At 41.7% G+C, this 25470-nt stretch overlaps 1 protein-coding gene across 3 annotated transcripts in view; it reads right to left on the bottom strand.

Moving 5' to 3' along the window:
* ccdc9b (coiled-coil domain containing 9B) overlaps positions 1–16099 on the bottom strand; it is a 71610-nt gene extending 55511 nt beyond the window's left edge. The window contains exons 1-3 of one of the 3 annotated variants that reach the window (XM_008116834.3): positions 15806–16095; positions 8502–8615; positions 5872–5976 (exon numbers count right to left, since the gene is read on the bottom strand). In XM_008116834.3, the coding sequence (XP_008115041.2) occupies positions 5872–5976; positions 8502–8615; positions 15806–15826 (240 nt within the window). In that variant the 5' untranslated portion in view covers positions 15827–16095. The other 2 variants (XM_008116837.3, XM_008116835.3) reach the window with 2 other exon arrangements.
* Between the last annotated feature and the right edge of the window lie 9371 nt (positions 16100–25470).

Raw genomic sequence — 25470 nt, 5'->3', positions numbered from 1 at the left:
AGGCCTGCAAAACAGCAATACACTTTCTTTGGTCAGTGACATAAATTCCCTGAAGTTCCTTTCAAGGGAACAACTGGCTCTTTTGTCTAAACTGCAAAGCAATTCATAGATTAGAAGGTGGGAGGGGAAACACACATTTCCACAGCTGACATTTGGCTGAAATGTCAAAAGATTAGGGTATGGATGGAGTCACCGAGGTATGGAGCGTCCCTAAACAGACACTGATAGCACATTGTGACCCTGATATCTATCAATCCCACAAAGCTCTACTCAATTTATTAATTCATTGCAGTCTCTTCATTCTGTCAAAGAACCTCATCACATTGTGGTCAAAATTGCAGATGATAGTGGAGGGATTTGCCATGGATCGTGGTGAATCCAGCATGGGGAACCCATCGGCCCATGCCCCGCATCACCCATTACTTCATCCCAGCCAGGGGGAGAGAAAGCGTCATCTCCCGGCTTCCCCCCATTCTTCTCAATGACAACATTGGAAGTGTCCCATGTTCTCGCTGCTGCCCCTTATGAGAGTTTCACCTCATTTCAGGGACGGAGCCCTTCTGGAAGTAGATCTACATTGTCTGATGGGATCCATCCCTGAAGTGAAGTGAAACTGTCATAGGACGGGGTGATTTTGCTTGTGTGATGAAGTCATAAGAAAAGCTCATGGTCCCTAATATGCTGAAGAGGAGAAACATGGGTCTCAAGTTACTGGACCTTTTCTTCTAACAGTGCAACCAACTTGCACTTGCTGTAGGTGTAGCTATCCACGTCCACCAGAAATAATACAAACATATCACAGCTACTGAAGGTAACTGCTGCAGCTCCCTCATTATCCATATTCAGTAGCCTTAAGGAGACATGAAAACAGAACTCAAGGCCTCCCCCTTAAATTTCCCCTATGAAACACCCACAAAAACATTCCTGGTGGCCTGGTCTGTTAACAGAGCTCCTGTTCAACTCTTACTGACATGAATGTAGATAAGGTATCCTCTACTGGTTAGAGACTGAACTGAGAAGACCAAGGCAGTAGTTATATAGAACTAGTGGGTACTACCTCCACCTTCAAACAGTTCTTCTCTTTCAAACCACGTGTTCAAGGAGATAACATAGTCAAAAATCCAGTACACGTCATGGGCAGGAGAGGCTTTGAACCATTCCTATTCCCCAATGCTTTAACCACTACACCAAAGAGAACTGTTGACTCTTATGTCAGCACAACAACAACAAATCCATTCTGGGTTTTTGGACGTTAACGGAACTATTCAAGCTACTGAACCCATTCCCAAAATAGGTTTAGAACCTTGGAAACTGTCTAAAACTTGGAATTGATTCACCCCTCCACTGAAATGGGAGTCACTAGCCACCACTATATCATACTGCCATCTAGGTCAGTATTGGACATACATTTTGCACAGGACTTAATAGATGTCTCAAAGCTGGAAATCATGGGACAAAAACAAGATATTGCTTCACCTCAAGTCCAGCAAGTGATGAAAAGAATCGATTAATTGGGCAATGATTTATGATGACCATATTCTGGTTACCACCTAACTCACTCATGCTGATTCACTCATTTTTCATTGCTCTTTCTCCATGACATTCTGGGAAATGCAATAAGCATCATCTGAAGTAACTATTTCACACAGGACTTTTTTAGCCTTCTAGGACTCTTCCATGCCACTCCAGCGACGGGTGGGCACATTGCCCATCACACAACGCCACTGGCCTTCCGGTGGAGGCCCCACTCACTACCGGAGTGGAAGTGTCCTAGGCAGCAGCCCCCCAAACATGTGAGCCTGCCTGTGTTGTGTTGGCTCTATGTGATGGGGGAAGCAGTGTTGCAACAAAGCGGTGTGTGGGGTGACAGTCGTCCCTCATCCCTGTCGTTTTGCCACAGAGGCTGGCAAAATGGCACGGGGGGAGTTCCCCCAGGTGATGAAGTTCTTAGTGTGTGCTTCTCAGCCCTGCTTAACAGATCTACTGCATAAAATAGGAACAGCAACAAGATGCACTGCAGATGTATTCATGAATTAGACCACTAGCCAGGCTGGTTGACATATTTGGGAAGTTTTAGTCCAAAGAGGAAACTTTTCCAAGCAATGAATTAGACACATTCATGGAGGATAAGCCTATCCATGGTGGTAGTTCAAGTTCACAAGTATTATGCCAGATCACGAAACCCGGAGGAATATCTACAATTAACTGAGTGGACTGAGTGCCTTGTGCCTCCTGCCACTCATGGGAGACTTCTACAATTGCCTACTTGTCTTCTTCTTGACAAGATAGCTGGGGGAAGCCATTTGTCCTTCTTTCTCATGAGTCTCCAGACACTAAACTGTGTTCCAATACAAACTAGTGGAGCAAAGGTAGCAGCAAACCGCCCATTAATGAAACTCTTACTACTGGAAAGGGTGAGCCATAGGGTTTCAAAGGATCACTGCTAGATGGTTCTCCCAGCATACAAGTAGCCCTAGCCTCAGGGACAAATGCAAGATACTTCATTTCGGCAGAAAAAATGGAAATCAAAGATACAGAATGGGGGACGCCTGGCTTGACAGCAGTGTGTGCGAAAAAGACCTTGGAGTCCTCGTGGACAACAAGTTAAACATGAGCCAACAATGTGATGCAGCAGCTAAAAAAGCCAACGGGATTCTGGCCTGCATCAATAGGGGTATAGCGTCTAGATCCAGGGAAGTCATGCTCCCCCTCTATTCTGCCTTGGTCAGACCACACCTGGAATACTGCGTCCAATTCTGGGTACCACAGTTGAAGGGAGATGTTGACAAGCTGGAAAGCGTCCAGAGGAGGGCGACTAAAATGATTAAGGGTCTGGAGAACAAGCCCTATGAAGAGAGGCTTAAAGAGCTTGGCATGTTTAGCCTGCAGAAGAGAAGGCTGAGAGGAGACATGATAGCCATGTACAAATACGTGAAGGGAAGTCATAGGGAAGAGGGAGCAAGCTTGTTTTCTGCTGCCCTGCAGACTAGGACACGGAACAATGGCTTCAAACTACAGGAAAGGAGATTCCACCTGAACATCAGGAAGAACTTCCTCACTGTGAGGGCTGTTCGACAGTGGAACTCTCTCCCCCCCCCCCCCCCCGACTGTGGTGGAGGCTCCTTCTTTGGAGGCTTTTAAGCAGAGGCTGGATGGCCATCTGTCGGGGGTGCTCTGAATGCGATTTCCTGCTTCTTGGCAGGGGGTTGGACTGGATGGCCCATGAGGTCTCTTCCAACTCTACTATTCTATGATTCTATGATTCTATGACCAGTGCCAAAGAGCTTTGTCATTGAGAAAATATTTGAGAAAATATGCTGCTTATATAAGGGGAAGAGTACAGGGTGACCACACACTTTGGTGAAAAAATTGATAGCTCATTAAACCATTTGTAACTTTTTATGTAATTGTAACATGTAGCTATTATGAAATATACTGCTTTGAAATTGGGTCCATCATTTTGAACCACTCTATTTTTAAAGCCAAGGAAGCTGTTGTATGATGCTAAGTTCTGGTTTTCTGAAACTCTTCTTTATGAAGAATATTAATCTTTGGCTTTATCTCATATCTCTTTTTTATTGTGTCTGAGACGACTTAAAACATACTGCAAATTGCTTCTGGTGTGAGAGAATGGGCCTCTATAGAGACGTTGCCGAGGGGACGCCTGGATATGTTAGCTGGGAGGCTTTTCTTATATCCCCACAAGCTAGAGCTGACAAACGGGAGCTTGGCGCATCTCATGGATTCGAACTGGCAACCCTCAGGTCAGCAACCCAACCTTCAGTTCATCCTTTCAGCTGGCACCCATTGTGCCACTGCTGCTCTTATCTTTGATTGGAGATAAGAAACTATTTAAAGCTCAGGAACCTGTTGCCTAAGAGTAAATTATGGCTTGCAAGTGGTAAACTATTATAGAAAAATCTATAGAGGAGAGCCCGAACTGATTCCTACTGCTTCTCCTTCCCTCCTCACAGCTGGTGACAACTGATTTCTCCTTTAATTATGGAGTGAAGGTTTCCTTCCTTTACAAAAAGCAATGGAAAGGTCATCCATATCAGATTTTAGACCTAGGATCTACTTTGTGACAAAAGCTCTACTATAAATAGATCTATCTTTTAACTGATCTCCACTTAGGAGGGGAGATTGTTGTATTGCACCCACTTGTTAGATCAGAAACCAATAGTAGATTTCCTTCAATGAAAAAAATAGTTAATTGTGTTGGAAAATGCTGTTATAATCAAGCATTAGCTTCACATCTCAATATTTCTCCATTTGCTCAATCATAGACTGCATGGTCATCAATAATCAGCTTATCGAGGCAATCAACCACATTCCATGACCCCAGAAAATCCCAAGTAACTATTGTCACATAGAGACTCCTTCCTGTCTTCCTCTTCCCAATATGTTGAGTTCCAGCTCAGTTGAGCAATTCTTTTATTTTAGATAGTTAGAACTTAAGCAGAGATTTGATACATTTCTTAAAGATTCAGTGCATTTATCTACAAATTCTGCTAAAGAAGTTTATCTCTTAAACCTAACCAGTTTCAGTCCTTCCCATAAAGGAGCTAACATTCCAGGAAACTATTCCTAATCTCTCAGGTTGTATCCAGATGTAGGTGCATGCAAATAGTAGAACACTTCTTGATGTTTTCTCCAGCTCCTCGAAAATACTAGACAGGGGGCAGTGAGGTCTAGATACAGGGTAGAGGGAGGGCTCTGAAAAATTAGATACAGAGGACCCTTCCTATGCTCACATGATTGAGAACAGAAAGGCAAACCTTTCTAGCCTATAGCACTGCTTCTTAAACTGTGGGTCCCTACCCCAAATGGGATCCCCCTTTCACAATGTTAGAGTTCAAAAGTGGCAGTTTAAAACCCAGAACCTCAATCCATGGCTGAGATTGGATGAGAAACTCCCCCTTGGGCACACAGAAGAATGGGCGACATGAAAGGCACTGAACAGGTTGCGATCTGGCACCACGGGGTGCAGAGCCAACCTTCAGAAATGGAGCTACAAAGTGGAGTCTGCAACATGCGAGTGTGGGGAAGAAGAGCAAGCCACAGACCACTTACTACAATGCGGTCTGAACCCTACCACATGCACAATGGAGGACCTTCTCGCAGTAATACCAGAGGCACTCCAAGTGGCCAGATTCTGGTCAAAAGACATTTAGTATAATGCCAAGTTTTTAACTTTGTTTGAGTTTCTAAATACCCTCAGTTTCGCTTCGGAGACAATAAATAAATAAATTTATTTATTTATTTATCAGTGTTGGGGGTCTTGAAAATTTTGGAAATCTTTACTGTTTTCTGAACATCACCTTGTGGCTGTTTTTGACATTTAGACAAATCTGTTGTGTGGTGTTTACAATGGATCCTACAGACAATGCTTCAGCTGTACTTCATAAAAAGGAAAATCAGCCTGTTTAGCAAGCCTTGCAAATGCTGATTTGTTATCAGTAAATGTTTGGTTTTTATACCTGTTTTATATACCCAGAGTCATGTAAAAATTTCTCGGGCTGAAAGGGGTTGCGGGTAGAAAAGTTTAAGAAGCTCTGGTCTATAGCATGTATCACTACTTAATTTAGCCCTCTGCAAATTATTCTGATAAGGCCTGAAGTCTACATATTTATTAATAACATCTTCTCATTTTAGGTAATCCAGGTGTGTTAGACCACAAATCCCATGATCCTCAGTCAGCCTTGCCATTAGACAGTGTGGCTTTACATCATGGCAGCTGTTGGTAAGACTCAAGGAGAACATTGAGTTGGAAAAAATCCAAATGATCTAGCTAAGCTACAGTCTCCCTCACCTCATCAAAACAGAATCCTCAAAAAGCTTTCTCAGAAGAAAAACAAGATGAGTGCTTACATTATGGGCCTTGGTGATGGTGATGGTGAGCCCATCTGGCCTGGCTCGCCTGGAGGTGACAGCCATTCCCTCCTGCTCTGCATGCTTCCTGTCCTCTTCTATTTCCTGAAACAGTACCTCTATCAGATCAGCTTACATTACAACAACAAAATGAGCTAGAAGCTAGAAACAAAACAAATTGTCTGTAACAAAGAGAAAGACAGAGGGAAGCTTGGAGAAACAGCACATTCATCAGCAGAACATTGTCACCATCACTAGATGTCAACATAGCAATATCCAGGGGACCTTTATATATTTTGCTTATTTTATTTTTATTATTATCTTTTAAAATATAGCCAGAATCTTGTTAGGGAGTAACCTAGAATTATGCAATTCAGAATGTATTCCCTAATTTGGAGGACATACAGGAATCGTGAAAGCCTCTTACCAAATGATGCTGCAAAGGCATAGCCTTCAGACTATTCAGAGGGATTGCAAGGTTCTGAGTAGGAAACTTAAGGACCTTGATGCACAGATTATCATTTTGTCTTTCAGTGGAAGGCCATTGCCCAGGAAGGGACAGAAGAATAGTAGAAGTAAATAACCAGCTCTGCTGAGAACAGTTTGGCTTCTTGGGCCATAGTCAGTTGTTTTGTGAAGATGGATGCCGATCAATTGATGGGTTGTACTTCCTAGCAGATGGCAGGAACAGTGTTGTGAAGAGCCTCACAAACCTAATGAGGATAGCTTTAAACTGAATTATGTGAGAAAGGAATCTTAAGGGTGGAAGTTCATCAAGTGCTGGAAATAATCAGCCAAATGTTATAAATCTAAATACAAAACAGTAACATACTGAGGCAGGGGGGAGGTGATTACTGCAATTCTCTTCTGGAAAGAATAAAAAAGAAAGAACAGTCTCCTGAGATGAGTGGGAGCAGGTCTTAGGAATCTACTGGCACGAATATACCGGATCTGAGGCTTCTTCGAGGCATATTTACACCACACTAAATTGTCTGGTGTAGATGAGCCCTATATCTCATAAAGACATTTGCTTGTGCTTTATTTTCTAGAAGAAAACTTGAGCCAGTAGAAGGCTGTTTTTCTTCCCTCCACTCTAACACTGCTTTTTACTGGACTCAGCAACTTTGACAAGATACGTGTAGATAATAGATGTCATATAAATTACACTACATAAACATATACAAAAATAAGCTATTCTTCTTTCCGTACTTCCTTGACGGGACATGAGAAAAGCCTCCCAGCAGGATGGTAACACATCTGGGCATCCCCTGAGTAACGTCTCTGCAGACGGCCAGTTATCTCACACCAGAAACAATTTGCAGTATGTTCTCAAGTCACTTCTGGCTAGATAAAAATATTATCCTTAGATATATGTTGGCTACCTGAGATCTAGGTTTGGATGAAGTGGTGTTACCTCCTGTCCCTCTCCATCACCGTTTGCCTGGAAGAACTGTACCTCAATTTAAAATAGCATACATGGTGTGAATTTGTCCTTCATGACATTTCAGCCAGAGCTTGGAAAAGTTCAGTTTAAAAGAAACTAGATCTCCCTAATCCCTGCCCCTTTGCTAGAATGTCTTGCCGGCAGAAACTGTAATCCACAAAAGAATTTTTCTGAGTTCTGATTTTAGCAAACATTTGTTAGTCCAAAGAAACGGCACCAAAGCAGTTCGTTTTGGGGGCCTGAACCAAATGAAGAATAGTCTGTGCGTGTCTTTTAATCTTAGTTTAGCCATTCCAGAATCGGCTCCAAATTTATTCTTCAATATGTCATTCCCATACCAATATAGAACTAATATAAACAAGGATGGGAGATCATGGATGTGAAATCCCAGGCTGCAGGAGGTGTGATGGAAGCTCAAGCTGCAGGAGGTGAGATGTTAATGTGTTACTTCTTGGTATTTTTCACGCAGATCGGTGTTTATTTGTTTTTAAAAAGCCAAATATTTGCATCATGTTCACAATAGCATTTGTAACAAACCATGTTTCATATTACTGATATGAATGGAACAAACGTGCAGATTGGAAACAAAAATGTTATTAATTATCAGTCAACTGGCAATATCAGTAAGCCTTCTAAGGTCCCTTCCACACAGCTGTATAAAATCCACATTGAACTAGATTATATGGTAGTGCAAATTCAGGGCCCTTCCAGAAAGGCCCTATATCCCAGGATCTGATCCCAGGTTTTCTGCTTTAAACTGGATTATATGAGTTCCCACTGTCAGATAATCTGGGATAAACAGAAAACCTGGGATCAGATCCTGAAATATAGGGCCTGTCTGGAGGGGCCCCCAAATAACCCAGTTCAAAAACAGATATTTTGGATTATCCGCCTTGATATTCTGAGTTATATGGCTGTGTGGAAGGACCCTAGGGCCCCATCTACACTGCCATATAAAATCCAAACTATCTGATTTGAACTGGATTGTAGGGATTATAGGCCAGTGTAATTCAGTTCAAAGCAGATAATATGTTTTATTTGCTTTGATCATCTGGATTATATGACAGTGTAGAAGGGGTTTTAGGCTACAGCTCAAGTATGGGTTGGTGGTTCCCCCGGTAAGTAGGGTCTGAAAATAAGCAAAGGAGTGACCTCATGTATATTTAAAAAGCTAGAGGAAACTTACTTGGTATCTTCTCATAAGAGCTTCATTCTTTTTCCTCAAAGCAATTATTTTCTTATCCAGCTCAACATCTTTCTGTTCTTTTTTCCGCAGCACGGCATCATCCACAGTAACATCCTAATATCACAGGAAGGAAAAAAGAGCTTTGATGAATTTCCACCTATGATGATAATACAGGGAAGTATTTATTTTCTTTTAGTAAGGTAAAAGCAGGTGAAGGGAGTGGAAATATTTCATTTATGGCAATGACAAAATTATGAAATGTGGTTTTTAAGATATGAGCCCTGCATCTTATTTTGAACAAACAAAAAAGAACAATATGATTCTCCACAATAGACCTAAAATCCAGTTTCTCTAAAATGTGATTCTGGGTTTTGAAGTAAAAAATATTTGTTCTCTTTTAGAAAGAATCAATGAAACCTGGACAAAAGAAGAATCTATTGGACAAAAGAACTATCTGTGCTAAAGAGCTGATGTGGCTTTCAGAGCACTCTTTGTCACTGAATTGGTGGTGAGCCAGCCCACTAATATCTGGGATGAGAGAGCCTGCCCTGCCCTTTTTAGGCATTGAATCAAACCCCATCCCCCTTGAATAAGAATTGTCTTGCCAGAAAATCTTTTCAGGAGAAAATCACCATTTCCTGAGCTTAGTGTTAAATACTGAAACATGAAATCGGTGCCCGCATTTTAACAGGAGGGTAAAGGTTTTCCCGACATTAAGCCTAGTCATGTCTGACTCTGGGGGTTGGTGCTCATCTCCATTTCTAGGCCAAAGAACCAGCATTGTCCATAGACACCTCCAAGGTCATGTGGCCGGCATGACTGCACGGAGCGCCATTGCCTTCCCACCAGAGCGGTACCTATTGATCTACTCACATCTGCATTTCAGTCAGCAAGTTCAGCAGCTCAGTGGTTTAACCCACTGCGCTATGGAGAATCCCCATGTTTTGAAAGGGTTTTTTTTTTTTTGCTGCAATTCACAAAACTATATATGGTACTCTCCAACTGTCCCACTTTAGTTCAAACAATCCTGATTAATTCTCTGATGTCCCACTTTTTCAGTTGTCCTTAAAATGTCCCTGTTTCTCCCTCCTCTTCTCCTTTGTCTTCAGTTTACTCTTGTTCTTGTAAACTGAGTCCAAAGTGCAATAGCCATTTGCATCATATGAATTCAGAAATGAGGAAAGGAAAGAAAGAGAATCTTTGACTTCCCAGAAATCTTGGAAGAAAGCAAACTACTGCAGCTGCCCTTAGTTTGTATGTTTCTCTTCATTAATAACTTTCTCATCTTGAACATACCTTTAAGCTGCTTGGCTTGCATGTCTTGGCTTTAATTTGTGCAAAATTGGAAGGTGCGTTACCAGTATAGGTCCCTTAACTTCTAGATCACATGGTGCTCACATATATCAAGAGTACATATGAATCAGAAGAAACCAGTCAGCGGCCATAACAGAGATTCTGGGAGGTATCGTTCCAAAAAAATGCCCTTTTTGAAGTTTATCTGATTGTGAACCAAATACATTCAGTGCAAATTCCATCTGCTTTGTCATTTGTCATCTCTCATCATTGGAAGAATCATGCTGAATTTACACCGAAACCTGAAGGTGTAGCCTATTTACATTGTGCAGACTGTCCTTCACCCTTTTGATGATGTACTGCATAAAAATGATAGGTAAAAGTAAAGGTTTCCCCTTGATACAGTCTAGTCATGTCCAACTCTAAGACACAATTTGTGCTTGTCACAATTTCTAAGCCAAAGAGCCGGCGTTGTCCGTAGATGCCTCCAAGGGCATGTGGCTGGAGCATGACTGCATGGAGTGCCGTTGCCTTCCCGCCAGAGTGGTACCCATTGATCTACTCACAATTGCATGTTTTTGAATTGCTAGGTTGGCAGAAGCTGAGGCTAACAGGAGAGCTAACCCAGCTCCCTGGATTCGAACCACCAAATTTTTAGTAAGCAAGTTCAGCTGCTTAGCAGTTTAACCCACTCTGCCACTGGGGACTCCATAAAAATGATATATAATATAATATATATAATATAATATAATATAATATAATATAATGCTAAATTTTCATGCTTAAATTCATTTTCTAGTTCCAACTTTGAGAGATGTACTGAAGCAATTTTCATCAGTCTTAAATAACCACCCAGTATTCAGTCCAAGTTATCTACAGCAGCAATTGTAGCTAACAATTGGATTTAAGTTTCAAGAAGCATTCTGACACCAACATTGTGTTTTAAAGGAAATCTCATTTAAGAATGATACTCCATTTGTATTTAAAGTACAAATGCATCATACCTCATGCCTTCTAGATATGTTGAATACAATCGCCATTAATTGATGGTTCATTGACCATATAATGCATTATATATGGGGCCAAAGTCTCACCCATCTGTTGGATACCAGGTCAGAGAAGGCTGCTCTCAGAATTCGTTGATAATGAAGTTTCTGGCATTAAATGTGACGTCAAGGGATGTTAATAACTGTAAGAGCTTTTTATAAGGTCTGCCTTCTCCCACAGCCGTGTCTTGGTAACAAAAGAGTTTTGCAACTTGATGAATTTCCCTGACAATTTTGTAGAACTGGTTTATTTTATATTTGGATCCTACCTGACCAGAATGTTTAGGTTTCCTACAGATCTGCATGTAATCTTGATGTACCTGAACTCCATGTTTAAATAGGAGAGCTAGGGTTTGGTATGGATATATAAATATTGGAATTAGAGCAACGTGCAGTTTGGCACACCTGTAATTCTCCTTGTTACAAAAACAGCACGGAGCAGCCGAACCACATTTTGTGAGGGCATGAAGCACTGCAAATCTGTGCAGAGGGAGTCATACACAGCATGACCTATTAGGATCACAGGGAGGTGGTGGACATCCAATCGGACCTTTGGTGGTGATGGAAATAAACAAAGTTCTTACATATAATTAGGTGCTTTGTTCATGCTGTGCCTTCAAGTCATTTGTGGCTTATGACGACACTCAAGCAAACCTATTCTGGGGTTTCTTAGCAAAATCTGTTCAGAAGGGTTTTGTTGCAAGAGAGTGACTTACCCAAAGACAACCAGTGGGTCTCCAAGGCCAAGTGAGAATTTGAATACCTATTTCCCAGAATCCTAATCTATCACTCAAACCAAACATCTGCTGACCCTGGCAATCACAGATAAGCTATACACATTTATATAAGATGACCGGGTATCTCAAAACTATCTTCTTGAAGGTGGCTTCAAGTAAAAAGGAACAGTAAAATCCAATTTTAGATTTATCTCATATCTCCAACCGCTGGATGACATTAAGTTTACCCATTTTCAAACACCAGGTTTTCAGTTCCTTCTAGAAAATTGATACCATGGGGGTCTGTCTAATCTCCCTGGAAAGAGCTTTCCAGAGCCAAGGGGCCACTACCGAGAAGGCCCTCTCCCTCATCCCCACCCACAACACTTGTGACAGAGGCGGGGCCGTGAGGAGGGCCTCCCTGGCAGATCTTAGGGCCCAAATTGGTTCATAGGGGGAGATGCAGTCGCATAAATAGATTGGACCTGACCCATGTAGGGCTTTATAGATAATAACCTGCACTTTGAATTGGGCCCAGAAACACATAGGCAAGTAATGAAGATGTTTTAATGGGGGGGTAGTATGCACCCTATAATTTGCTCCAGTCAATAACCTGGCAACTTATCTTTGTACTAATCGTATTTTTTGAGCAATTCTCATAGGCAGCCCCACATAGAGTGCATTGCAATAATCCATCCAAGGTGTAACTAGGGCATGGACCACCGTGGACAGATCAGACTTTTTGAGATATGAGCGCGGTTAGCGCACAAGCTTTAATTGTGCGAAGGCCTTTCCGGCCACTGCTAACACCTTCCAGGGTCAGCGCTGAGTCCAGGAGGACTCCAAACTGCGGATCTGTGTCCTCAGGGAGAATGTTACCCCCTCGAGCATAGGTTGCCACGCTATACCCCATTCAGCCTCCAACTGACCAGGAGGACCTCTGTCTTGTTTGGATTAAGCTTCAGTTTGTTACACCTCATCACAGCTGTCAGGCACTGGTCCAGAACTCAGGCAGCTTCCTTGGCTTTAAGTAGAAATTAGTAATAGAGTTGTATGTCATCTGCGTACAGATGGCACTGAACTCCAAAACTTCAGATGACCTCACCCAGAGGTTTCATGTAGATGTTGAAAAGCATGAGGGATAGAACAGAACCTTGCAGAACTCCACAGGTCAATGGCCAGGGGTCCAACTGGTTATCCCCCAGTACCATCACCTGTGATCAATCTTCCAGGTATGAGTGCAGTCACTGCCAAACAGAGCCCCTAAGTCCCATCCTGAAGAGACGGCCCAGAAGGATACCATGTTCGATGGTATTGAAAGCCACTGAGAGGTCCAAAAGAACCAATAGTTATACGCTCCCCTTGTCTAGTTCTCTGTGGAGGTCATCCACCAAAGCGACCAAAGCTGTCTCCATTCTCTGATCAGGCCAAAACCCAGACTATGATGGGCCAAGATAATCGGTTGCATCCAAGAATCCCTGGAGTTCAGTAGTGACCACTTGCTCTAGAAACTTGACCAAGAAGGGGAGATTGGAAATGGGTTGATTTTTATTTAACACAGAGGGATTCAGGGTCGATTTTTTTTTCAGAATTAGTTTTATGATCACCATTTTCAGGCAAAAAAGAATTTTTCCCTGTTCCAGCGAGGCATTGACAATCCTCATGATCCACTAGGCCAATCCCCCTCTGTCTTGTTTAATGAGCCAGGAAGGGCAAGGGTCGCCTTCACAACTCCAAGAGTAGCAATCTTTTTGCTAAGATATATAAAATTTCCTTACTTGTGATACTCTGTCTTCATGGCCTTTGTCTTAGTACATTAGGGTGCAGTTTCCTATTTCTTTAGCCAATAATTAGAATCATAGAAACACAAAATTGGACAAAGACATCCAGTCTAACTCCATCCTGTCATGCACGAACAGATGATCAATAGCACTCCCGACAGATGGCCATCTAGCCTCTGTTTAAAAACCTCCAGAGAAGGAGACTATTGTACTCTGAAGCAACATATTCTACTGTTGAAATCATATGAAAAATACATTTTTCCTGGGGCAATCCTTCCAACTGGATTGGAAGTATCAATTGGAACAGAAAACGAGATGGTACTGGAAACCAAAACCTGGCCTGCTTGAGCCTCTTATGGTATCCTAATAGCCTGCCAACTAGAAGCCTGAACAGAAGCACTTGGGCCTGGCTTTACTATTAAGCAGAATCAGGGAAAAACCTCAGGCAGCAAATGCTAAGGAACCAGGAAAAGCAGCAAAGTTTGGGATGATAGAGCAGTGTGTGCAATGTGATCTGACCCATACTCTGCAAGACAACTTGTGTTGCCCTCCAGAGTGGCAGAGAATGTAATCGTCTCACAATCTTATAAATAAGATTGTTTGCCCATCTGATCAGTTTCTGTACATTGAATAGTAGTGCTGAGTTGATGCTATCTTATCCTTCAGCTCAAGCAGGGAAATATTTTGAGGCAGCCCTGGGAGCAATAGTGTTAATAGGGAAGAAGATATACTACAATATTTTGCTGCAGATCTCATGTGCTCCTATTATTTTCTATAGCCATAGCTATCGTTTTGGATGTAGCTTAATGCCCAGGGCCTTAGTGACAAAAAGTAGAAATACAAAACTGAAATATATCTGCTAACATTTCACAGATGAAAGACAGAACACATGTGGCAGAGCAGTATCAGGGTGTGGACAAAAAGAAAAAAATATTCCTACAGCAGTTTGCTTTTGCCAGTGCATACTAGGAAGGGCAAAGTCTGCCCTTTCTGCTCCTTCTGCTGAATTAATTGAGTACAACCACTTTTGCACTTTGAACTCACTTTTCAGCAATTGCAGCCACTTAAGGAGGACATTTCAAAAGCAGCTGAAAAAGTGGAGTGAGAGAGAATTAATTGGGACTGTCATTGCCAAATCAAGAAAGTTGGAGAGTATGATGTATGATGTCCAGCCCATTGCCATCTTTTCAATCAGGGCAGGGTCTGGTAAGGGCAAGTACAATAAGAGGTCTGTATTTTCATAGAGGCTCAGAAACAATGCCTCTTTGGTCTGCTATTAACCTTGCTACCAGGCTTATTCCCAAAACTGTCTCCCCTTACACATCCAGCAGCAGAAGCAGCAACCACCCAATTGAATTGGCCCAAAGGTGCAAAGCAGCCGGGTGCTGATTCCCTGGTGAACACTGACCATCCCATTGAAGCGCGGTCAGCATTTTTCTCTCTGGCTGTAGCTACTGTGCTGCAACCAGCCAGCTGGTCGGTCAGTCAGTCTGTGACTACATAATATTTCTGCTGCCAAGTTACTGGAAAGAAAGTTGCTTCTGTTGCTGATCTGTGTGAAAAGTGATACTCCTTTATGCCATATCACACTTAAAACTTTCACAGGGAGCCAGGTACCCATGTGCTACACAATGACAGGAGCAAGTAAGTTAGGTATGGCTTTGGCCCAGCAAACGTGCCATGCCTGTGAATCAGAGAGCCTTCCTGGTTGCTTGGAAAAACAGAGAGGCCAACGGGGGGGGGGGGGGGGGGGGGGGGGAGGGGAATCTGACAGGCATAAATATCATTCTCTATTAAAGCATGATAAAAGAAGAAGAGGGGTTGAACAAAGCAATGGGAGCTTTACAGAGACTGTGTATATCATGTACCTACCCCCTAAAGTTCACCCACCCACTGGGCAATGGGATTTTTTCACAGCTCTTGGCTTTGGCGATAGCATATCCCTGCATGCTTTCAAAGTCAGCTGTTTATGATATGAAAGACTCTGAGAAAAGCAAAGCAAAGCTCACGAGAGAAAGGAAAGCTGGGGGATGGGAAGTGAAGAAAAGGAAAAGGGCCTAAAGCCAAGGTTTCTCTTTGCCGGTTGCCACACAAATTCCCCCATAAACACTCACCGTCTTTGCACAGACCATCACATTCCCCAGTTTTGAGATGGAAAATATCTGACATTATCCAGCATTTTGGTTTGATTTGTGCTTTGTTTTTCATTTCCTCCCCCACCTCCCTGCCCTCCTTGTGGATAACCTCACCTGAATGAGAGATACAACATATAACCTGTGATGGGGGGAAACATTTTTTGCCCTCCCACATCCTTCTGATACCTGTCTGCTGACCGAAAGCAAGACACCTTGATCCACAATGCGATATTTTTCAAAGAGGCAAGAAAGAGAAAGAAGTCATTGCTTGGCTTTCGAATGCAAGAATGACTCCCCGACATCCCTCCCAGTTATGACAAAGGCAGCACTCACAGATCGGTGCATTTTGGACATCAGAGAGGTGAAGCTCGGCGGATTCCACAGCAGAGTTAAAAGAGGAGAGCCATCAGTCGGCCTTTCTCAGTACTGGCTGCACAGCATACAAGATCATGTTTTGATTACAAAAACCCGGTCTGGGCTCCCAGCCAAAAGCACTGGCTGCCTAATAGACGAAAGCAGAGGCAGGCAATCCGAACGCCAATGTGTCCTCCTCTCCACTCTTTGCTCGCTTTTCTGCAGGGTTGCACCTCTTTGCTGCTCCCTGTGTGGCATGCACTCGATGGCACTGTGGTCCCATAACCCACATGGGCAGAACAGGGGAACCCAGGGGGGCATCAGAAGTCACATTTGCCCCTTGCAATTAAACTCTCAGAATTGCATGGTGTGTAATAAACACAGGAGTTTAGTTTTAATTCATAGCAGCCCAGAAACTGTTATGAAATTAAGACCAAATCACTTCCCTGGTATGGATACCATTAGGCAAACCAATCACCAGTCTACTCCACCCATACATTATGTTATACTGTATGTATATAGTGTTTCTTCCATGGTTGAGGGAGTCCTACCAGAATTTCAGATGAGAACTAAAGGGCAATAAAAAGGAAGACATTTGAAAAACAGAGGGCTTTGTTTTTGGCAACATTCTGAAGATGTTCTCAATTTTTTCAATTACTCTGCAAAGAAGCCGTCCTCTTCAGCAGTACAAGCAGTGAATGGAACAGCTTCAAAGAAGCCCTGGCTCTATGCTCCATTTAGTTTTGTCCATGGAAGAGAAACATAGAATTTGATTAGCAATTCCGAATCAAAGAATTTGATTATATAGTAAGAAAAGAAATAAGAAAAACTATTTAAATCAGTTTTCTTCTACCATGTTATTACATTGATGTACATCATACTCTCAAAAAAATCTGAGCTCAGAAGTATGCTTTAAACTATGTGTGGAGTTGGTCCTGGGGGATTCTGAGCTGTGGTCCAAAAATTGAACTTTTCCGGGGAGATTTCAAAAAATCTCCCCTACGTGAGGCTGTATTTGCACCAAAGAAAAGCAAACAAAAAGGTTTGCATACAAAACAATTCATGAAAAAAGGAGAGATGCTTCAAGATATTGGAAAAGAAAGTTATCACTAAAATTTATTTAAACATTATTAGAGTTCTTATAATAAAAAAATATTATAAGAAGACATAAGAAAAGTAGTTCTCTAAGAAAAATCGATAGAGAAAGGGAATGCAAGGAAGAGACATTATTAAGTTCATAAGAACTATTAAAGGCTTACACAACACAAGGAAGTAGATGGAAGTCAATATGTATATATTCTTTTTTTCTTTTCTTTTTCCTTTTTTTCTTTTTCTCTCTCTTTTTTCTTTTCTTATTTCACCCTATCTCTTCATCCTTTATAGCTGCACTTGTTTCTTTAGTTTAGATAGATAGATAGATAGATAGATATAATTTTAATTATATTGTAAATACTCTATATGTGTGTTATCACTAAAAATTATTGGAAACAAAGATATTGAACTATTGCTTAACAGTTTTTAAAAGTCAGCATATTTTGACATAGGCATCTTTTAAGGCATTTTTCCGGGGGGGGGGGGGGGGGAGGTTGTACAAAGAAAAGGCTCATAGAAGCATTTAATTTCTTCTATAAAATACAGGCTAACAACCTAATAATATGAACTTCTACCATAGTAAGCTTTTTGGAGCTTTCTATAGAGGTCAGAATTCTCTACCAACCTCTCAAAATGACAGTTATAAGCTGCTGTTGCCACAAATCCGCAACCTATGCAGATACTGTATAATAATGGAATCTTCTCAAAAGAGAGTTTTGAACTCAGGCAAGTTGGTAAGTAGATTTATTGCTTTCATACATCAACAGTAACTGGCAATGGGAAAGATCAGAAAGACTTGTATCATCTTGTCCAGCACTTTGAAAATTTAAGATGGGAGCTTTGATTTGCTTCTTTCTGGATTCTGCTGCATTCTATCTTATCCCTACAAGCTTTGTAACCTGAGGTTTAACTATCATATGTCATATAACACCCACAAATATATGCATTTCCCTTTATATTCTTTGTTTAGGCTCCTGACAAAGACCTTAAATATATCTTCAGATTGAAACATATTGGTCTTTTTAGTTATTAAACATCATTTCTCAGCACCTTAAGACTTGCGTTTTTGTAAATGATGATCTGAAGAAGCAATTGCTTTATTGAGTTGTATTGAATAGACTGAACACATGGTCCCAGATGAAGTCATATCAACTCTGGGTAGAGAAGAATCTTCCCAACTTTGAAAATACAAGGCGCCCTGTGGGATAGATTATAACAACTGGTAACTGTATCAGCTGCATCCTCCTTCCAGAAGTCTGGGTCAGGGGTGGAAATCATGTAGACCCTCAAATGTTAAAAAAGGTTTTCCCCTGATGTTATGTCCAGTCATGACCGACTCTGGGGGTTGGTGCTCATCTCCATTTCTAAGCCGAAGAGCCGGCATTGTCCATAGACACCTCCAAGGTCATGTGGCCAGCATGACTGCATAGAGCGCCGTTACCTTCCCGCCGGAACGGTACCTATTGATCTACTCACATTTGTATGTTTTTGAACTGCTAGGTTGGCAGGAGCTGGAGCTAACAGCGGGCGCTCATTCCGCTCCCGGGATTTGAACTTGGGACCTTTCGGTCTGCAAGTTCAGCATCTCAGCACTTTAACACACTGTGCCACCACCAGGGGCCCCTCAAATGTTACTGAATTGGAAATCATAGCATTCTTTATGTTAAGACGCTTGCAGTGCAACAACTTTTGGAGAGCTGCGTGATCTAGATCAAAGATTGGAAACCTTTACCATTTTCCCTGAGCAACATCTGGGAGAGCCATGGATTTCTATTCCACAATCTATATATTTACAAATCCATTGACTACTTCTTCTAAGACTAAGACTAAGATTACTAAACTCCAGCTACCATGTCAATAACTCCTTGTGATTAGTTTTGGATGGGTTCTTCCCAGTCCTTTATTCCCACGTTGTTTCTTCTTGAGTTCTCGTGTAGTACCTAACCAGCTGTCTCCTTCAGTGACCACCACCAGATTCTGCTAACTTGAGTTCACTCAGATCAGCCACATATTATCTATATATATAAAAGGGTAATGAAATTTCAGCCTAGGACAAAACAACAAAACTACACATCCCAGAAACACTAAACTTGGCAGCACAACCCCTCATCCATGCCTCTACGTTCATACAACAAAAAGCTCCAGCTACTCCAGAAAACGGCCAGGCTTTGAAACTGGAAGGCTATTCACTGCTATTCCACTGCTGGCCAACAAAGGATTCCCATAAGCCACAGCAACACGTGGCCGGGCAAAGCTAGTGTACTTATATTACTGTAAAGCAACAGTGGAAAACTGCAGGAAAGCCAAGAGTTGCACCCACCCCATTTCACACTACACTATCTATATGGACTGCCCTAGTACCTTTACATTTGGTCAAAGAATACCACCTGAAACTCAGTTTCCAAATGTCCCTCTCCCAGCAGCATTAAATGGGTTAAAAGACATTAAAAGACTCATGCCCTCTGGAGGCTTCTGGGAGCACAATTGTCTATAGTTTGAATGATGTTGTCCACCTCTTCAGTGATGGGCACTGAGGGCCACAGATACTTATTGAGTTGGATTGCCAGGTCAGACTATCTAAGGCAGTAGTTCTCAACCTGGGTTTCCCAGATGTTTTTGACCTTCAACTCCCAGAAATCCTAAAAACTGGTAAACTGGCTAGGATTTCTGGGAGCTGTAGTCGAAATACATCTGGGGACCCCAAGTTGAGAACCGCTGATAAGCTGTATGTAGCTTCAGGTGGCTTGTCGACTTATGGCCACTTTATGCATTTCATTGGGTTTTTTAGGCAACGAAGACTCAGAAGTAGTTTTGCCAGTTCCTTCTTCTGAAATATAGCCTACAGGTATTCATACAGGTATTCGTTGGTGGTATCCCATCCAAGTACTAACCAAGGCTGGCCCTGCTTAGCTTCCAGGATTAGGCAGGATCTGGTGCCATTAGGGTATTTAGACCTTTCATTTCTATTCTATTCATGTTACTTCTTTGCCAATAATTTGTCCTTAGGACTGTACTATCCATGGCAGATTCATGGCACAAATTTCTAACAAGCAGCTAAAAATTAAAGTAGAAAAGTGGTAAAGGGAAGGTGAGCTTAGCCCTTTACTAATTGGCTTTTTCCTGCTGAAATTCACATCCACTAATCATTTTTCACTTGTAGGGGAACTAAGAAGCAAGTGGAAAGGAGGTCATTTCAAACCGAAAGAAAGGATCTGCCCACTCTTCCTCTCCATTCGTCCACAAAAATTAATGATCCATAACTGCAACATCAGCAGAAGACTGTGATACAAGTCTCTCTTGTACTGTCACATTTGGCTCTCAGTGACACAGTATTTTAGATTCGTGAAGTTTCCCTTTCAAAATTTTGAACCATTAAATATCCTTGATAGTGGTGAAGTTTTCTTTTCTTTGGTTTTATTTTGAATAGAAAAATCACATAGTGCCATTGTCCCCAAAAAGAGGATGAGAACAGAATCTTTCATTCTTCATCTCCCATTATTCCATGCAGTAGCAATCCAGCTTTCTAGGTCAAGAGCACTGCGAACAAGGCAGCATATTCTGCCCCGCTTGCTTTGTGTATTGGCAGAAGCAGGTGTCTGAATTCAGCATGTCTGTCTGCCAGCCCAGCAAGAGCTACCCAGACAGTTCATATTACAGACAGTCCCACTCAGGCCTTTGAAAGAATATGTTTCTTCCTCCATATGCACAAATTCAGAATACAGTGCTCTTGTCCCCAAATGTGTTGCCTCACTTGAGACAAGGTTTTCACTGGGTTCTTGCCTGGCTGCACATGGATGGTTATTGTGCGAGAGAAGGTGTGCTTGTCTTTCACTTGTGTTTATTATTTCCCAGTGTGCTTTGATTGCAATGAGCCTTAGTTCCAGAAATGTTGCATTTCTTGAGTAGCTCAAGGGTGAGATCCCTTCTCTTTAAAAAAGCAACACAAACCTTGTGTACCCTTGAGTCTTGGCAGATGTTGTGTATTATGTTTGGACAAGTGTCAGGGATAGGCTATGATGCAGTTTCTCATTAAAGTGGCATACCTACCTGCATTATTTACTCACCCACTTCCTTCAGTCACATTCCTTCCTTGCTGTTATGTCTTGAGAATTAATTTGCAGCAGGATTTGGAAAGTTGCTTTCAAGACAAATGGAAATCTCTGATAGGATGACAGTCTACGACCCAGTGCTTACTTGTTTTAGCACTTCCCAGCAATAGATGGTTTCACATGTCCTGATACACATTTTTCTTCAAATTTTTCTCCTGATACTCATTTTTCTTCCAAGCCGAGATTCTGGTTTGAATTAGAAAGTTCCTTCAGATCGAAAAAAAGTATCAGGAGGTCGTGATAATTGTTGCTGTAGTTTCTTGGGTTTTTCAAAATATCCACAGTATGTTTCTGTGGATATGCAATTCCTAATACCAGCGGCAACGTTTTAAAAGCTGTTTGACAATGGAATATGCTGCCTCTGTATGTGGTGGAGTCTTCTTTGAAGGGTTTTTAACAAAGGCTGGATGGCCATCCATCAGGAATGTTTTGTTTGTGTATTCCTGCATGACAAGGGGGTTAGACTGGATGGTTTGTGTGGTCTCCTACAATTCACAGATTCATTCTCACCCTCAAGTGGGTTTTTTAAATCCAAAACATGACAGAATAAAGAAAGTATCATTTTCTTCTTTCTTTTTTAATTTCAGAGTTATGGTGTATCGATACATCAGTGAAATGCCACTTTCTTACAACAACTTTATTATTTTTTAACAGGGAAAATTGTCCTTCAACCCATATGGCCACCTCAACAAGGTGTACCCTGATTTAATAAAACCTCAATGTATGGGATTGCTATATGATTCCCACCCCCCTAAACAAACAACAACAATGAAATAAGTGGACAAGGAGGAGTCAACAAACAGCAATACCTGGTAAAACTGCAGGAGTACTTCTATGAGAAGACATCTTCATTAGACCAAACTGGAAGAGCCCAGATGGTCTTTTTCTAATGATATAATTTCCCAGAGCTCAATATATTTTGCATAGTTTTGGAATATTGGTAATTGTTCAGAGACCAAGTTCGGATTAATCTTGCATATGTGTATACATGGGCACCTCCATGGGTATAAGCCAGCACGTGATTTCCATGCTACCAAGTATGACATAGCCCATACCTCCTTTGAGATGGTGTGTCTCCAAGATCCCTTAGGGCAGTGGTTTTCAACCTGGGGTCTCCAGATGTCTTTGGCCTTCAACTCCCAGAAATCTTAACAGCTGGTAAACTGGCTGGGATTTCTGGGTGTTGTAGGCCAAAAACATCTGGGGATCCTAGGTTGAGAACCACTGCCTTAGGGAACCTCCAAAACTGATCTGCTCCTATGCCAAAACTACTCAAGCTGTGGCCAATAAAAGGGAGGGTATCAATATGAGAAAAGATCATAGTAGGCAAATCACGGCAGTGACATTCAGCTACTGAACACTCAAGGAGATAAGATTAGAAGAATGCCAAGACAGGCTGGTCAGTGCAGCAACAAGGGAGAAATGTAGTTATATACAATAGAAGCCCCCATATCTGCAGTTACCTGAAACCATGGACATGACCAAATAGCATTAATTAACCAGATGTCCACTCTCAGAACACCACAGGGTCACCCTGAACTTTGAAATTCCTAGAGAGGCATCAATTCTAGGAATTCGCTAGTTCCTCCAGGGTGATTCTTTAATATAGTGGTTCTCAACCTGTGAGTCCCCATGTGTTTTGGCCTACAACTCCCAGAAATCCCAGCCAGTTTACCAAAACATATGGGGACCCACAGGTTGAGAACCACTGCTATAATAGCTTCTGGGGAGAAGCATATCATAGAGTTGCCTGGACGACATAATAAGTTCCTTAAGAGACCATTTTTCCCTGGACACAGGTAAATGAAACCGTAGATATGGATTGCACGGTTATGGGGGTCTTATTTGCCCCAACTCACTGGAGAAGAAACTTGCCATCTCCAATACATTCGCAGTGAAGCCCACCCTCCAAGCACACCTGACTAGTTCCCCAGGAGAAGAGACACAAGAACCCATGCCAGCTGCATAAACTTCTGGGAAGCTACTCCCATATCAATAATAAGTTACAGCAGTAGTTTGCTTGCACTCACACTCACTGGGTCCAGGTAGGTTGGCAGACAATATGTCATCTTTGATGAACACAAGTAGATAACAATTCAGACTTGATCATCTATTTCCTCATGATGGCAAATCTAACATTCTCTCTCTCTCTCTCTCTCTCTCTCTCTCTCTCTCTCTCTCTCTCTCTCTCTCTCTCTCTCTCATTCTCTCCCTCTCTCCCTCATCCTGTTACAATTATGCTTCCACATGCTGGAAATTACGGTTAGACTTCCAGATGTAGCTGGGTATGAAATTAGTATACAATGTTGTTGTCGCTGGCAGTATTCCAACTTTGAACCAGAAACCTTCAGCATTGCCTTCATTCTGATGTTCCTTCAGACATTTTCATGTGGCATCATCAGGAAGCCAATTCAGAGCGAGAGCAATGCTTCTGGTTCATGCTGGAGTTTTTTTTATCCAATTGTTACGTATGCTTTTACCTCCCAGCCCTAACCGAAGAGATATATCTCCTGCTGCTAAGTCCTCCCCATATTTTGTCCTTCTTTGCATTTCCTACAAGCTGCCAAAATGTTCCCTCTCAATTGCACAGTATCCAGTGAAAGGTTGTGAAAGTAGTAGGGAAAAGATAAAGAAGATACCTTAATATTTCGACTTCCTGCCCAGGTTTCTTCCATGTACATTCGCTATGATATAGATAGCAACTCGGATGGTTTCAGTAAATTATGATTGTAGTCTCCCTTGCTTTGATAAATGTATTAATTCACTAATATATTCTCCTTAACCTGCTATACCAGTTATTGCCCTGGAGCATAACATCAATTAATAAGTGTGCAGAAATCCAGACAGTCCTGTCCTAAGCTTCATAGCTTGGCTCTAATAATATGCATTTGGAATTAAGTGGTCAGAGTTGGGAAATGTCTCCACCCTCAACAGAAAGGTAATATTATATTGTCAAGAACAGGGGAGATTGTCTATTTTAAGATTATTATTTTGGTATGTTTACTTCTTCTGTTTGTTTGTTGGCACTGCTATGAAAGAAAAGTCTTTCAAAGCAGAGCTCATGCTGATGGTGTGGTTAATACTACAAGAAACTCAAAACCATATTGTGCCTCTTTAAACAGACCTTTGAAAAGTTGTTTTTGGACAACAACAGCTTCTACTGTAAAACTGTTAGATGGAGTCATAATGCTCCTTCCTGCCATTCAACAAAAAATAATACAGCTGAATCCAGAAATTGCCTTCCAGAGATAATAGGGGTCTGCATTAGGCCTCTAATCCAATGTTGTGTTGTCAAAAGCTTTCATGGCCAGAATCATTTGGTTGCTGTGGGTTTTTCAGGCTGTATGGCTATGTTCCAGAAGCATTCTCTCCTGATGTTTCACCCACATGATATGGTATTTGAGAAAACAGAAATGCTAGACCACTCTAACAACCACCATGTCAGACTACACAGAGAAGCTATTGAAATCCACAAGGATGTGGGTAATTTCAACAGAAAGGAGGAAACCATGAAAACAAACAAAATCTGGCTACAAGTATTAAAAAAACGCTAAAATCAGGACAGTAAATAAAAAGCAACACTCAAAAACAGAGGAATTCCAGACAAGAAGCAACCAGGGCCAGCTAACACCACCCAACATACAATCCCCCCAGGCAGGAGGCAGCCAGACTTTGAAGCTGAAAGGCCATTCCATGCTAATCAAGGTGGCCAATTTACAACATTCACACTTGCCTCAGGCAGACAAGAGTTCTTTCTCCTACCTTAGGCATTCTACAGATATATAAACTTCATTTGCCTAGTTTCCAACAGATCTCACAACCTCTGAGGATGCCTACCACAGATGTGGACGAAACATCAAGAGAGAATACTTCTGTAACATGGCCATACAGCCCGGAAAACTTACAGCAACCCAGCAGACTTTTCCTTCCAGTGGAATACAGATGGCAGTGATAAATTGCAGCAATTGTTGAGGTAACCATTTCAGATATAATGCTGTCTTTTATTTCATCAGTTAGTATCATTCATTCAGGTTATATTCTACTTTTCCATCAAAAAGTCACATAAGGTGTCTCACCATAATAAAGTAGGGTTCAGAAGCAAACTCTTGATTAAAACCATAATAAATACATTTAAAACACAGCATTAAAGATAAAGGGCCTTTCCACACATCCATATCACCCAAAACATCAATGCAGATAATCCTCAATATCTGCTTTTAACTGGGTTATCTGAGTCCACACTGCCAAATAATCCAGTTCAATGTGGATTTTATATAGCTGTGTGGAAGGGCCCTAGTCAGCACCTAATGACCCCCTTCAAGAGTTAACATGTCAAGATCTGCAGACAGTCAGTAGTACAGTCTCCTTGCTCAAGGGAGGAGCATGCTGGTGTAGACACCAACAAGTGAAGACAAGAATGTAATACAGAAAGCAGTGCTTCCT

Source organism: Anolis carolinensis, chromosome 1 (genome assembly GCF_035594765.1).
Source record: "Anolis carolinensis isolate JA03-04 chromosome 1, rAnoCar3.1.pri, whole genome shotgun sequence".
Lineage (NCBI taxonomy): Eukaryota > Metazoa > Chordata > Lepidosauria > Squamata > Dactyloidae > Anolis > Anolis carolinensis.
Note: the sequence above shows the minus strand (reverse complement) of the source record. Positions and strands in the feature narration are given on the sequence as shown.